This window comes from Gekko japonicus, unplaced genomic scaffold (assembly GCF_001447785.1).
Source record: "Gekko japonicus isolate JY-2015 unplaced genomic scaffold, Gekko_japonicus_V1.1 scaffold2764, whole genome shotgun sequence".
NCBI classification, from domain to species: Eukaryota; Metazoa; Chordata; class Lepidosauria; order Squamata; family Gekkonidae; genus Gekko; species Gekko japonicus.
In genome coordinates this window covers 145,809-159,245 of record NW_015164743.1, presented here as the reverse complement: position 1 = coordinate 159,245, position 13,437 = coordinate 145,809, and the positions used below count along the sequence as shown (strand labels likewise).

Below are 13,437 nucleotides of genomic sequence, written 5' to 3'. Positions count from 1 at the left end.
GCTTAAGGGGGAGTGGTGGGGGGGGGGGGGGGGGGGAGAGGGATATGGAGATCCCACTCCTAACATTTCCTGGATTCTATACAGTTTCAGGGATTCACTCAGGCAAAGCTCAGCACCCCCCCCCTTTTCCCTTAACTGACCGCAATTGCTCTCCACATTGTGTGCCTCCTCACCAAGCTATTTGCCCTCCCCCCCTTTGTTTAACTGGCAAAGTCATCTTTCTACATAGCTGGGGAGGCTGTGGGCGATACTCTCCCTGCAGACAGCTGAAGGGGACACTGCTTACCCAACAGAATTAGCAGAGCAGCTCCGTGCGCAACGAGGTGAGAAAAACGCAGCTCCACCAAGATCTGGTATGCCAGAGGGACACACAGGGCACCCGCGACCGCAGGCAGCAGCCGCAGGGTCCAAATGGGCACGTTGGGACTATATTCTGCAACGGGGGGAAAGCATAATCAAGAGTCAGAAGCCAGTGGGCGTGACAGACACACACGTCCCTGCAAAAATAAATAAATCAAGCCTTAACTCTAGAATACTGGGGCTCTCTCTCTCAGAACTGTACAACTTTTGCTTTATGCTTTGTGAGCATAGCAGGAGGAGGAGGAGGAGGAGATTGGATTTATACCCCGCCCTTCACTACCCGAAGGAGTCTCAGAGCGGCTTACAAACTCCTTTCCCTCCCCTTCCCCACAACAGACACCCTGTGAGGTAGGCGGGGCTGAGAGAACTCTGGCAGAAACGGCTCTTTTTCAAGAACAGCACTGACAGAACTATGGCTTGTAACATGATGAAGATGTTTTAAGGTCAATTTACTCTGAGTCAACAGAGTCTCAGATTTATTTCGACATATTTATTGCTTTACAGCTGTTGACCTTATAACCTTGTCTTGTAGTTTAATTCTGGTTTTGCATAGCTTAAAACATCATCATGTTAAATGTTAGATTTGCTGTTCAGCCCATCTATAAGTCTGAACCTTACCTCCAATTCCAGTGCATTTGGAAAAGTGTGCATGCGCACGAAAGCTCACACCCTGAATAAACCTTTGTTTGTCTTAAAGGTGGCACTGGACTCTACATTTCTTCTGTTGCTTCAGACCAACCCGGCTGACTACCTGGATCTAATTTATTGTGACAAACTGTCACTGGTACACTTGGCATACATACCAGGCAGACACCACTGCCTACCTTCCTCAAAAAAATTGCCACTCAATACAGAGGACTGTTTCATGCAACCATTTTGTTTTCAAATGATCGCTTAACTATCTATGCCCCCGGTCACACAGAGAATTTGCTGCGCAAAAGGCACGAATGCTGGGCGGATTTTTGGGGCGCGACCACACTGCAACATCTGGCAAGCGTAGTGCACCCACGGCCAACCCGTGGCGTGCCGCCGAAGGTGCGCAGTTAAAAAGTACCTGCAAAGATCTACTAGCCAATGGTTTGCCACGGGCGGCAGACGGACTCGTTCGGTGTGATCGCGCCCGCGTGCGCCTATTCTCTCCAGCCGTTCTCTTTGCAGCGCGTGCCAAAGGACGAAACCCCGGTGCGCCGCCATCACGTCTGATCGCATAATGGCGGATCAGAATGCGACGGTGCAAAAAGGCATGCCTCCCCCCCCCCCCACGTTTTCCAGCATGTGTGGCCGGGGCCTAATTAAATCTGCAAGGCCGATGGTGATAATATAACATGCACTGACCTTCCCAGGCCGTTTGCTGACAAGGATTACTGACTTCATGTATGTGACTCTCATCTAAGACTACGAAAGGGCTATGTGAGGGCGAAGAGAGTTTTTGAGGACAAAAATCTGTCTTGCTAACCCAAACTGAACTAGGAATGGAACGGCTTACACATTGGTGAAATGCCACCGCCTGGACCTGGAACATTACTGTGGGTGACCCTTTCCCAGAAGGCTGCCTGGATCGTTAAATCCTTAAGTTTAAAGATGCAAAATAACAAGGGTCAAGAGCGTTTCGAGCCTTATTTTCAGAGCAGCTGAGAGAGCTCTTGAGGACAAAAATCTGTCTTGCTAACCCAAACTGAACTAGAATGGAACGGTTTACACATTTGTGAAATGCCACTGCCTGGACCTGGAACATTACTGTGGGTGACCCTTTCCCAGAAGGCTGCCCGGATCGTTAATCTGGCATTGGCAAATAAGTTAAATGACATTTAAATCCTTCAGTTTAAAGATGCAAAATAACAAGGGTCAAGAGCATTTTGAGCCTTATTCAGAGCAGCTGAGCACCTACAGTGCTGGAAACAAAGGTGGAGAGAGAGCTCCAGATGTTCTGTGCATTCCAAACCAGATGCTAGTTTACAGCATCATTACAGCCACCCAGAGGGTTGTAGCAAGTCATTTAATGTCTGGTCTTCTTCCTCTGTCCTCTCTCTGAACCACAGTGATGTTTCAGAGAGAAACCTGGGGCCTGCACACTTGCGAAGAGCCATCTCTCCCTGAAGCTTCCTGAAAGTAAACGTTTTTGGTCATAGGAATGACATGTGCTTCCTGTTTTAAATTGGGGGGGAGGGGGAGCTCAGTTATCAAGTCTGAGAAACACCATTTACACAGTAAATGAATGCCAGCAACCCAATACTTGCAAACAAGTGTGGATGGCATGACTGGAAGATGAGACGAGTTGTAACTAACCCCAGCAATATAAGCCGCTTTGGGTCTCCATCAGGGGAAAAGGTGGGGTACAGATGAGGAGGAAGCGAGGAGGAGAAGAGGAGGAGATTGGATTTATACCTCACCCTTCACTCGGAGTCTCAGAGCGACTTACAATCTCCTCCCCTCCCCACAACAGACACCCTGTGAGGTGGGTGGGGCTGAGAGAGCTCTTTTGAGAACTGCCCTTGAGAGAACAGCTCTGAGAGAACTCGTAACTGACCCAAGGTCACACCAGCAGCTGCATGTGGAGGAGTGGGGAATCAAACCCCGTTCTCCCAGATTAGAGTCCACGCTCCTAACCACTACACCAAACTGGGAAAGGCATTAGAAGGAGAGTGCTTTGCCATCATGGAATGTGCTAAACATCCCTGGGATGAATTAATCTGCGTCCCACCAGATAGAATATTGCTAAGGTCACAGTTATAATAACTTAGGCCCTTCTGATCAGCTCTGAAGCGCTCTGGGGTAGCATGATTCACAGCCATGGCGAAAACCATCTCTTACCAGCACCGATTCTGTTCCATAAAAAATTCCCATCAAATCCACCTAAGTAACCTAAAACAGAAGGGAGGAATGAAAGAAAATAGGACACGATAAGGACTCCGGAGCGTATAGAATCTTTTCGGGGGTGATGGCAAAGAGCACGCGGCTTTAGAAAACAACTGATTCACAAACATCACACAAAAGAATATAAATAATATTTTCACAGTTATGAGTTAACGTATCATCCTAAGTACTTCTGTGGAGGTAGATCAAGATGGGTCGCCGTGTTTGTCTGTAGCAGTAAAGAAAGAGCAAGAGTCCAGTAGCACCTTAACGGCTAACAGAATTTGTGGCAGGGGAGGAGCTTTCGTGAGTCACAGCTCACTTCTTCAGATATCATTTGCCTGCTTACTGTCATTCGCCATCTGAAATCACTCCCATTCTCCACCCTCCAAGATATAAGGTACTATGGACTCCCATTCTAGCTGTATCTGAAGAAGTCAGCAGTGACTCACGAAAGCGCCTGCCTTGCCACAAATGTTGTTAATCTTTAAGGTGCTCCTGGACCCTTGCTCTTTTCTAATCCTAAGTACTGTACATTATAATCAGCTAACAATACATTATATCACACTAACTAACACATTACTTACAAATTCCACTAACGTCTGCCTACAACATTCAACGAATTTCTCCCTTCTTTCGCATTAACTCTTTCGCGTGAACATCTCTCGCTTCTCTTCTTTCCCACTTGGGGGGAAAGTTTCCCATCACAAGTGACAAACTCAGGGGTTGTTTCGTAGAAAAAGAGCTAGGGGAACTCACTCCTCCTGGCTGAATGAGGGCCGGAAGCGGGGCGGCCGGAAGCAGGGGGCGGGGCTTCGTCATGTGCCCCCCGTACCTCACCCGGGGGAACTGCGATCCCCCGCGATCCCCCCCGAAATGACCTCTGGACAAACTTCTTTTTAGAATCAAGCAAAGCGGACATTAAACACAAATCAGCATGTTTTACATACTTATTTTAAATACTATATATAAACACACACACACCAAAAAAAACCAAAACCTGAACGTTTGTAGAAGCTGGATGTTCCTAATGCAAGCTGCAAAGGGCAGCACAGGTACAAAGGTACAGGAAAGTAACAGCATGTGACCAGAGGCTATGAGGAGCTGGAAGCTCCCATAGTTTTTACCACTCACTTGCGACACCACACAGGCCCCTAAAATTCCCCTTTGCCCCACATCACCTTGGCTTTTCCTCTCCCCTCTCCCTGGAGCATCACCCGCTATCAAAATTCAAAACAAAGTTTGAGTCCAGGGGCATCTTTAAGACCAACAAAGTTTTATTCAAGACCAACAAAGTTTTATTCAAGGTATAAGCTTTTGTGTGCACACACACCTTTTCATATCTGAAGAAGTGTGCATGCACATGAAAGTTTACCTTGAATAAAACTTTTTTGGTCTTAAAGGTGCCCCTGGACTCAAACTCTGTTCTGCTGCTGCTTCAGACCAACACGGCTACCCACCTGAATCTGTCAGTATTCAGACTGTAATCTCCTTGGGGCAAGGACCTGTTTTTGTTTTGGGTTACTTTACCTCACCATAAGGCTCTGTAGAGCCCTCAGGAAAGCCTTCGCCAAATGTCTTGTTCACTGATAACCCCGCATACAACTATGGCTATGACGACTAATAACATAGTTTTACAGGGCCCAGAAGTACCACCCTCAGACACCTACTCCTTTGAAAAGCACACCTTACCTGCTTTCGGACTTCTCTCTAAAGTCTAGGAACTCACTCATTTATTCGATCTGAAACTAGGAACCTCAAGAGTCCACCAACTTGCCTGTTAAGTTTCACATGTATGGATGCACTTCGCCATTCCTGTTTAGGGAAACTGACACAGGTATTACATGCCCAAAGAACACTAAGTAAATACACTTGCACCTTCGGGACCAGGTGTCCCCCAGTGTGTTACCTACGGGCACCGTGGCACCCGATGACACTTTTCCCAGAGCCCACCAAGTGGTTTTAGATAAGGCTCTGTAGAGCCCTCAGGAAAGCCTTCGCCAAATGTCTTGTTCACTGATAACCCCGCATACAACTATGGCTATGACGACTAATAACATAGTTTTACAGGGCCCAGAAGTAGACACCTACACCTTTGAAAAGCACACCCTACCTGCTTTCGGACTTCTCTCTAAAGTCTAGGAACTCACTCATTTATTCGATCTGAAACTAGGAACCTCAAGAGTCCACCAACTTGCCTGTTAAGTTTCACATGTATGGATGCACTTCGCCATTCCTGTTTAGGGAAACTGACACAGGTATTACATGCCCAAAGAACACTAAGTAAATACACTTGCACCTTCGGGACCAGGTGTCCCCCAGTGTGTTACCTACGGGCACCGTGGCACCCGATGACACTTTTCCCAGAGCCCACCAAGTGGTTTTAGAAGAGAAGGAGAAGATGAGATTGGATTTACGCTCTGCCCTTGGCTCGAAGTCTCAGAGCGGCTTACGAACTCCTCTCCCTTCCCCTCCCCACAACAGACACCCTGCGAGGCAGGTGGGGCTGAGAGAGCTCTTTCCAATACTGTCCTTGCGAGAACAGCTCTGACAGAACTGTGGCTTGCCCAAGGTCATCTAGCGGTTGCGAGTGGGGGAGTGGGGAATCAAACCTGGTTGTCCCAGATTAGAGTTCACGCATTTAACCACTACACCAGGCTGGCCCTGGGGCCAGGTGGGTCTCCCACCCAGCAGGGCTTCTGATCGGTCACTGGAGATCTGACAGGCCATACAGTTTTTAAAATGGTGTTTTGGTGGCAGCTGGTACCACAGCACAAGGCTCTGCACTATGTGACTGAAGGTAAGCAATGGCGGCCATTTTGTAGCTTCGCCCACTACCCTATGTCAGAATTCCAAAGGTGCCCGCAGGCTCACAAAGGTTGGGGACCCCTGTTCTAGACTGATTTGTTATTAAGAGAGCATGAACTTTCTGCTCCTAGCATCTGATGAAGCAGGCAACAAATCAAAGCTTCACGTTCTGTAAACTAAACACAACCTGCTGTTAAATCTGCAACTGGATCTTCTTAATATAGACATAATGCTTGTAACAGCAATACATGCTACCAACTTAACCTTGCATTAGATTTCATTTCTCCCCAGATTTCCCTTCATGGGGCTCTCAGAGAGTTTTGGTTCTCAGAGAACACCTAACGTCCCTCCGTTGCACCTTGAAGGATCCAGCTCAGGTGAGTCTCCTTCCCGCCAGCTTCCAACAGCCATCGATGAGGCCGTCAGGAGTAGGGCAGGGAAGAAACCGGGCACCTGCCAGGGCTCCGCTCAACCTGAGAAGCCCCTCCCTCAAGGAAATGCTGCACAAAGTCTGGTCTGGTATCATTCATTCTAGACTTTGATTTAGTGAATAATAATGATAAGCATATGGAGCAGAAGTCCATCCGTGGCCATTAGCCACAAGGTATAGATAGGAACTCTCAGGCTGGGGCAGGTGATGCTTTGTATTCTTGGTGCTTGGGGGGGGGCAACAGTGGGGGGCTTCTAGTGTCCTGACCCCACTGCTGGACCACCTGATGGCTCCTGGTATTTTTGGCCACTGTGTGACACAGAGTGTTGGACTGGATGGGCCATTGGCCTGATCCAACATTGGCTTCTCTTATGTTCGTATGTGGTGGCAGCTACAAGCATGGACGGCTTCAAGAGGGAATTAGATAAGCATATGGAGCAGAAGTCCATCCGTGGCCATTAGCCACAAGGTATAGATAGGGACTCTCAGGCTGGGGCAGATGATGCTCTGTCTTCGGTCTTGGTGCTGGGGGGGGGAACAGTGGGAGGGCTTCTAATGTCCCGGCCCCACTGCTGGACCTCCTGATGGCTCCTGGTATTTTTGGCCACTGTGTGACAGAGTGTTGGACTGGATGGGCCATTGGCCTGATCCAACACTGGCTTCTCTTCTTATGTTCTTAATTCATTCTGGGTTCCAATTCTGGCTGTCGACTTGATTGTGTGACGCCATTACCTCTGCTGGGCCGTTGTGACGGGGCAGGCTACAAACCTGAACGCGCCGCGAAAGTCTTCCCTACCTCCTAAGGCCAAAAGCATGTGACCAAACGGGGGGCCGCTGTCGTCCACAAAGAAGATCTGCTTCATATACAGAGAGAGGAACTGTCCGTAGTAGACTTCGTCGAAACTGAAATACCAAAGAAGGCACAGGCATGTAGACTTCACGCGGGATACTTAAGGAATAGGGCTGCGGGAATGTAATGATTTCATGTTTAACTGTGTGTGTGTGGGTTTAAAAGTTTGGTTTGCATGGCTGTGATGATAATCTAGAGTGCTGGAATTAGGCAAGTGATATGATTGGTGAGTGACAGAGAGGGGGAGGGGTTTTGGAATGGATGCTGTGTGGAGGATTTGAATGTCTATCAAGAGGGTCAGTTAGAGATGACAGTTGATCAAGTCAGGGGAAGGGCAGTTAAGCTATGTATGAGAGAGAAGGAGAAGCTTCCCTGTGTGGGTTGTTAAGTTCTATGTCTGAGAGTTGAATAAGACAGTTGATAAGGAGTTGATTCTGAGGTCTGAAGGAGAGAAACAGTGAACTTGCATGACCTTGAGTTTATGTTACAAAGTTACTTGAAACCTCCCTGTCAGTAAAGGAGAAGCTTGTGAGAGACACCAAGCAATTGTTCAAATCATTCCCAGTACTGTTTACATTGTTCTACCCTCATATTTATGCTTTATTTAAATAAATTTTATTTCATTCAAGTATACCAGCTCTGGAAAGAATATTCCTCAAACCACATAGACCGTCATGAAAGCCTAGACCCTCGGTATACCTACCCAGTGATAGATATTATATTATAAAGGTTTGGAAAGCCTTATAAATTTCCTGGTGGCAGCCGGATTACCCAGTAAAACAAAACAAAGAACATTTTAAAGTAAAACCAGACCTCCCCAGATAAGAGGTCATCACAGGGGACGTCAGCTATTACGAACGGCGGCCTGACCCAGATGGCCCAGAGTAGCCCGATCTCGTCAGGATCCTGGAAGCTAAGGAGGGCCAACCATGACTAGTACTTGGATGGGAGACCAGCAAGGATGTCCAGGGTCACTAAGTGGAGGCAGGCAATGGCAAACCACCTCCGTTCGTCTCTTTCCTTGAAAACCCTACACAGGAACTGTAATTTGGCTGCAACTGCACTTCCCACCACCATGTCGAACTACACAACTGCATCCTCTGCTGAGACTCTTAAATAGATGTTGCTTCGTTACCACTTAATCTTGAACATAAACAAGAGTGGGCCTGAAACTTTGTCCGTAAATCTAATGCTTACTCCACTAAAATTTTTGCCTTCCCCGCACTGCTGTAATCTAAAAAAGGCTTGCCGGTCAACAAATGTGGAGTGGAAAACTGCCTCTGATTGCACCTCCTGACCAAAAAGAAAGGCAGGGCTTGAAATGGATATGAGGAAGCGAATGTTCGTGTATCCCGGGGACTGGGGGTCCAGTTGCCACAGCAGACCTGTGCCATGGGGGTTTGGTTTAGGCTAACTGGAGAGGAGGCAACTGGGATGAGAAAACACCTCGAACCAGCCCTGTTTCAAGGTTGCCAACCTCTAGGTCAGTGGTGGTGAACCTATGGCACGGGTGCCAGAGGTGGCACTCAGAGCCCTCTCTGTGGGCACGCGTGCCATCGCCCCAGCCAGGCCCAGACCATCATTAAAGTGTCGAATTCTCTGCCAAATAATTTTAAGCAAATGAAAGCATTTGGGATTGCTTTCCTTACTTTGTTTGGATCATCTTACGTTAATGTATGAGTTGTTTTTTCTAAAGTAAAACTAGAGATGTAAAATTTCCGGAAATTTTGGAGCTTGGAAAAAAACCCGTTTTTTCCCCGGTTTTTTTCCGGGGAAAAATGGAAATTTTCGGGAAAATTGAAAAAAATGCTACATTAGCATTTCTTTTGTCTTTTCTAGATTGAAAGTCATTCTGTTACTTTAAGAACATAAAATGTGACTATGGACATTTTTACTTGGCATGAAACTATCACAACTAGCATATTAAAAATATAGTGTATCCAAACAATTATTACAAACAGAATACCCACCCACATGCAAAAACAAAACTGAAACTTTTTTATTTTCGTCTGACAATCGCACCTCCTAAAGGAAGAAATGCATCTTGTTCTTGCATTGGAGAGTTCAGTTTGTAACCTAGGACTTGCTTGTCCTCAGTGCACAGAAATTAGATCAATCTGATACCATATATATATATATTAGAAATGATTTGGAAAATATTTGAACACCTTGTCTTAAAATATTTTATTCATCATGTTAAAAAAAAAACAAAAAAAGCTCCAGGAAAAAAACGGGGAAAAAACAGGTTTTTTTTCAAATTTTTCCGTTTTTTTTCCGGGCCTTCACATCTCTAAGTAAAACCTCAGTATTCAGGTTAAATGGCCGTGTTGGCACTTTGCGATAAATAAGTGGGTTCTGGGTTGCAGTTTGGGCACTCGGTCTCTAAAAGGTTCGCCATCACTGCTCTAGGTAGTGCCTAGAGATCTGTTGGAATTACAACTGATGCCCAGACTTCAGAGATCAGCTCCCCTGGAGAAAACGGCTGCTCCGAAGGGCAAATTCTACGGCACTGGACCTCAATGGAGTCCCTCCCCTCCCCAAGTTCATCCCTAAATCTCCAGGAATTCCCCAGCTTGAAGTTGGCAACCCTACCTCTTGAAAGCTAATGATCTACAGCAGAGGTCCTGAATATGATGCCCACGCTGTTCACAGACACTCTTCCTGGTGCCCGCCATGTGTTTTAGAACACGGTGCATGTGGCTCCTCAGTGCCAACCCCCCTGCGGCCCGGCTTCTGCTGCCTCTGCGGCCCATGCCGCCCCTGGCTTTTTCCCCAAGTGCAAGTTCCCGCCAGCCCCACCCCGCGACCTGATTCTCCTCCAAGTGCACCTGCTGCCCCCGCCAGCTCCAGTGGGGAATCATACGGGCAGCCCAGAGAGTCGGGGGGCTTTGCTAGGAAGTGGGGGGAGCCCCACCATAGCTACGGGTCCGGTAGAAAGAGAAATAATTCTTCTGCAGAATGGGAATAACGGCCTACTGAGCAGGGATGCTCTGGGGATGAAAACAACAGAGGTTGCCCCCCCCCAGCCCCATGTGGCACCGTCACATCAAAGACCGCCAGGCTCCAGGAGCGACAGCAAACTAAAGTGCGTGTGTGTGGAAGGAAAGAACCAGAATGTAGAAAAATACAAAGCCGTTTACTTACACTACAGCTCTGGGGTAGGACAGCGCCCACAGCCGGCTCATTAGCCCAGCAACAGCCAAAAGCAACAGGTTGATGTTTATTTCCACTGAAAGGACAACTGGGTGCTTCAGGAAGCCCAGCATCTTGTCTGGCAAGAGTGTTGAGACTAAAAGAGGCCAAAAAAAGCTCTTGTTACCATTCATTAGTCAGCATTTGTACAGCCTGTTTTCAAGGCACTTCACGTGAGTGGCCTCAGGTCCTAGAGCAGGGGTGTCGAACTCATTTGTTATGAGGGCTGGACCTGACATAAGTGAGACCTTGTTGGGCCGGTCGTGTGTGCCATAAAATGTAATGCCAGGTAGCGGAGATATAGAGGGGAACTTTATAAAGGACACAAACAACAAATGTGGTTTTTTTAACTTAAAATTAAAACGTGCTTAAACCATCAGTACTCTGGCAATATTTTGTTTATTTAGCAGTGTCTGATCACTGACACCTCTTGCTCTGAATTATTGCATCAAAAAGCCTGTGCTGTTGCAATCTTGAGTATGCTGTTCAAGTGCGTATCTGTAAGCTGGACGCAGCAGCAGCAGCAGAACTGGAAGAAGAAGCAGAAGACAGCCAGTTCCACTGCGGGCCTGATAGAAGCCCTCCCTAACCCCCGGGCCTCAGGTTTGACACCCCTGTCCTAGAGTCTGCTGCATTTAAGAAAAAAGAAAATAAAGAAAAACAGCTTAAAGACTCACAGATTTCTTGGGGCAGCCCTGTTCACAGGATGATCTGATGAAGAGCAAACTGTTGCACAAAAGAAAATGTCACAAGAAATCCATTTTATCGTGAAGGCGACTAGAGGCTGTCCTGTTAATCCAGTAGCTCAATAATCCCTATCACAGCCCCACAGTGTATGTGGGCAGTTGCCAAAGGCCTCTCAGCAAGTTCATACCAAGCTGAGATTTTGAAACGCAGCTTTTCTTTCTCACAGCACATACTCCAGCAGTTGTACACCACATCAGCTTAGGGACTGGAATTCAAAATTAATTTAAAGCCATTTGGGGCAGGGGAAAGTGGGAACACACCTGTCAAGGGTTGCTCGTACACCACGCAAGAGACACCCCCCAAAAAAATACCTGCAACTTCCTTTGAATTGGCATGCCCGACACCTGAGGGCATCATGCATTAGAAGCATCAGCAAAATCCATTCCCACCCAAAAAAGCATCAAGAAAAAACTGTGCCCAACCTTGGACACCATTTTAACATCACTGTTCAGACAGAGCTGTCGGAAAGGGCCGGATCCTCAATCTACTAATCCTCCAATGAATTCCAGAATAACTCTGGGAACATGCGCTGCCTTGTCAGATTTCAGCATGCGATCATTTATGCAGATAGATCAAGATGGGTAGCTGCGTCTGTCTGTCCGTAGCTGTAAAAAAGAGCAAGAGTCCACGAGCACCTGAAAGACTAACAAAATTTGTGGCATGGGAGGAGCTTTGGTGAGTCACAGCTCGCTCCTTCAGACATCATTTGCCTGCTATTGTCATTGGGTATCTGAAATCTCTCTACTCTTCAAGATATAAGGACCGATGGACTCACAAAAGCCCATACCCCGCCACAAATGTTGTTCTCTTAATCATTTATACAATTGCCATTAAATTAGGTGTTTGTTGTTGTTGTTCAGTTGCACAGTTGAGTCCGACTCTTCGCGACCCCATGGACCAGATCACGCCAGGCCCTCCTGTCTTCCGCCGTCCTCTGAAGTTGGCTCAATTTCAGGTTCGTTGCATCTATGACACTAACCATCTCATCCTTTGCCGTCCCCGTCTTCTTTGACCTTCAATCTTTCCCAGATTGTATTCTTTATATGTATTCTTTATAAAACAGGGTGTACAGCTAGGCCCTCCTAACCGAGAAAATCAAAGTATGTCAGGCACAGACCACACCCTGGTTTACAGTCTTACGAATCCCAATTAGTTACTTCTGAATGGAAGTAATTGGCCAACCCGCTTTCTTCCGTCATCCCCACTAATAAAGCAATTCTCCCTCTATGGTGCTGGTGTTTTCCCTACCCATCCTATGTTCAGAAGGATAACACTCTGAGGGAATAAAACAGGGAAATATACTCTTTAAAAAAGAGTAAAAGTGGAGACGCCATCTCACAGCCAGCAGGGTTTATTTGTAGTGTGACAGAACAAAGAATGATTCAGGTAGGTAGTCCAGTGGCACCTTTGAGACCAACAAAGTTTTAGTCAAAGTGTAAGCTTTCATGTGCAAAGCACACTTCTTCAGACAAACTGATTTCAGACAAAGAATGATGAGAGCTCAGAGGAGCACAGCAATTATGGTTCTTTCCGCGGACTCAAACCTGTTCTGCTGCTTCAGACCAACGCTACTACTCACCTGGCTCTGGCTCTTTGCGAGTTAATGTACCAAGCGTGCTTCTTAACTGCTGAAGCAATGACTCATGAAAAGACACAACTGGCAGTCTCTTCTAAGGACAGATAATTCTGCGGAATCTCAGGACTGGGAGTGACTGAACGATCCAATGTGCTTCCTCAGAGAAGGCTGACTGGGAAAGAGGCAAAGACTGCAGCAGTGACTCATGCAGAGACACAGTGGCCGGCCTCCTCTGCGTGTGCATACTAGGGAGTCCACAGAAGCCTCTTCATTGTTTGCTTAATGTAGTTCTTGCGGCAGACTTGCAAATTAGACAACGCCAGGCTACACGGGCCAACAGTTAGCAGAAGACAGTTTCATATATCCTTATTTTCCTCTAGTTTCTTCACTCCCACAGTAACTGTTCTTCCTTTGGTCATCCCGTTTCAGGGACCTTCTTTTGCCCCCACCCCCAATAACATAAGAGCACCTTTACTGGGTTAGACCAAGGATTCAACCAGGCCAGCTGAATGCTCCCAGAAAGCCCAGACCCTCAATCCAGAGCTTTTTCTGGGGATGGAGTTCCAGAAACTCTTCAACAAAATTATTTTAAAAATGTTGTAAAGTTCATGAGTTTTCAGT

The 13,437-nt window shown here is 47.0% G+C and overlaps 1 protein-coding gene across 1 annotated transcript in view; it reads right to left on the bottom strand.

The window, feature by feature from the left end:
• POMT1 (protein-O-mannosyltransferase 1) overlaps positions 1-11,236 on the bottom strand; it is a 50,317-nt gene extending 39,081 nt beyond the window's left edge. Inside the window, 5 exon segments of the mRNA XM_015409629.1 lie at positions 287-433; positions 3,172-3,222; positions 7,248-7,354; positions 10,446-10,590; positions 11,171-11,236. Of these exon segments, the coding sequence (XP_015265115.1) occupies positions 287-433; positions 3,172-3,222; positions 7,248-7,354; positions 10,446-10,567 (427 nt within the window). The 5' untranslated portion in view covers positions 10,568-10,590; positions 11,171-11,236.
• Between the last annotated feature and the right edge of the window lie 2,201 nt (positions 11,237-13,437).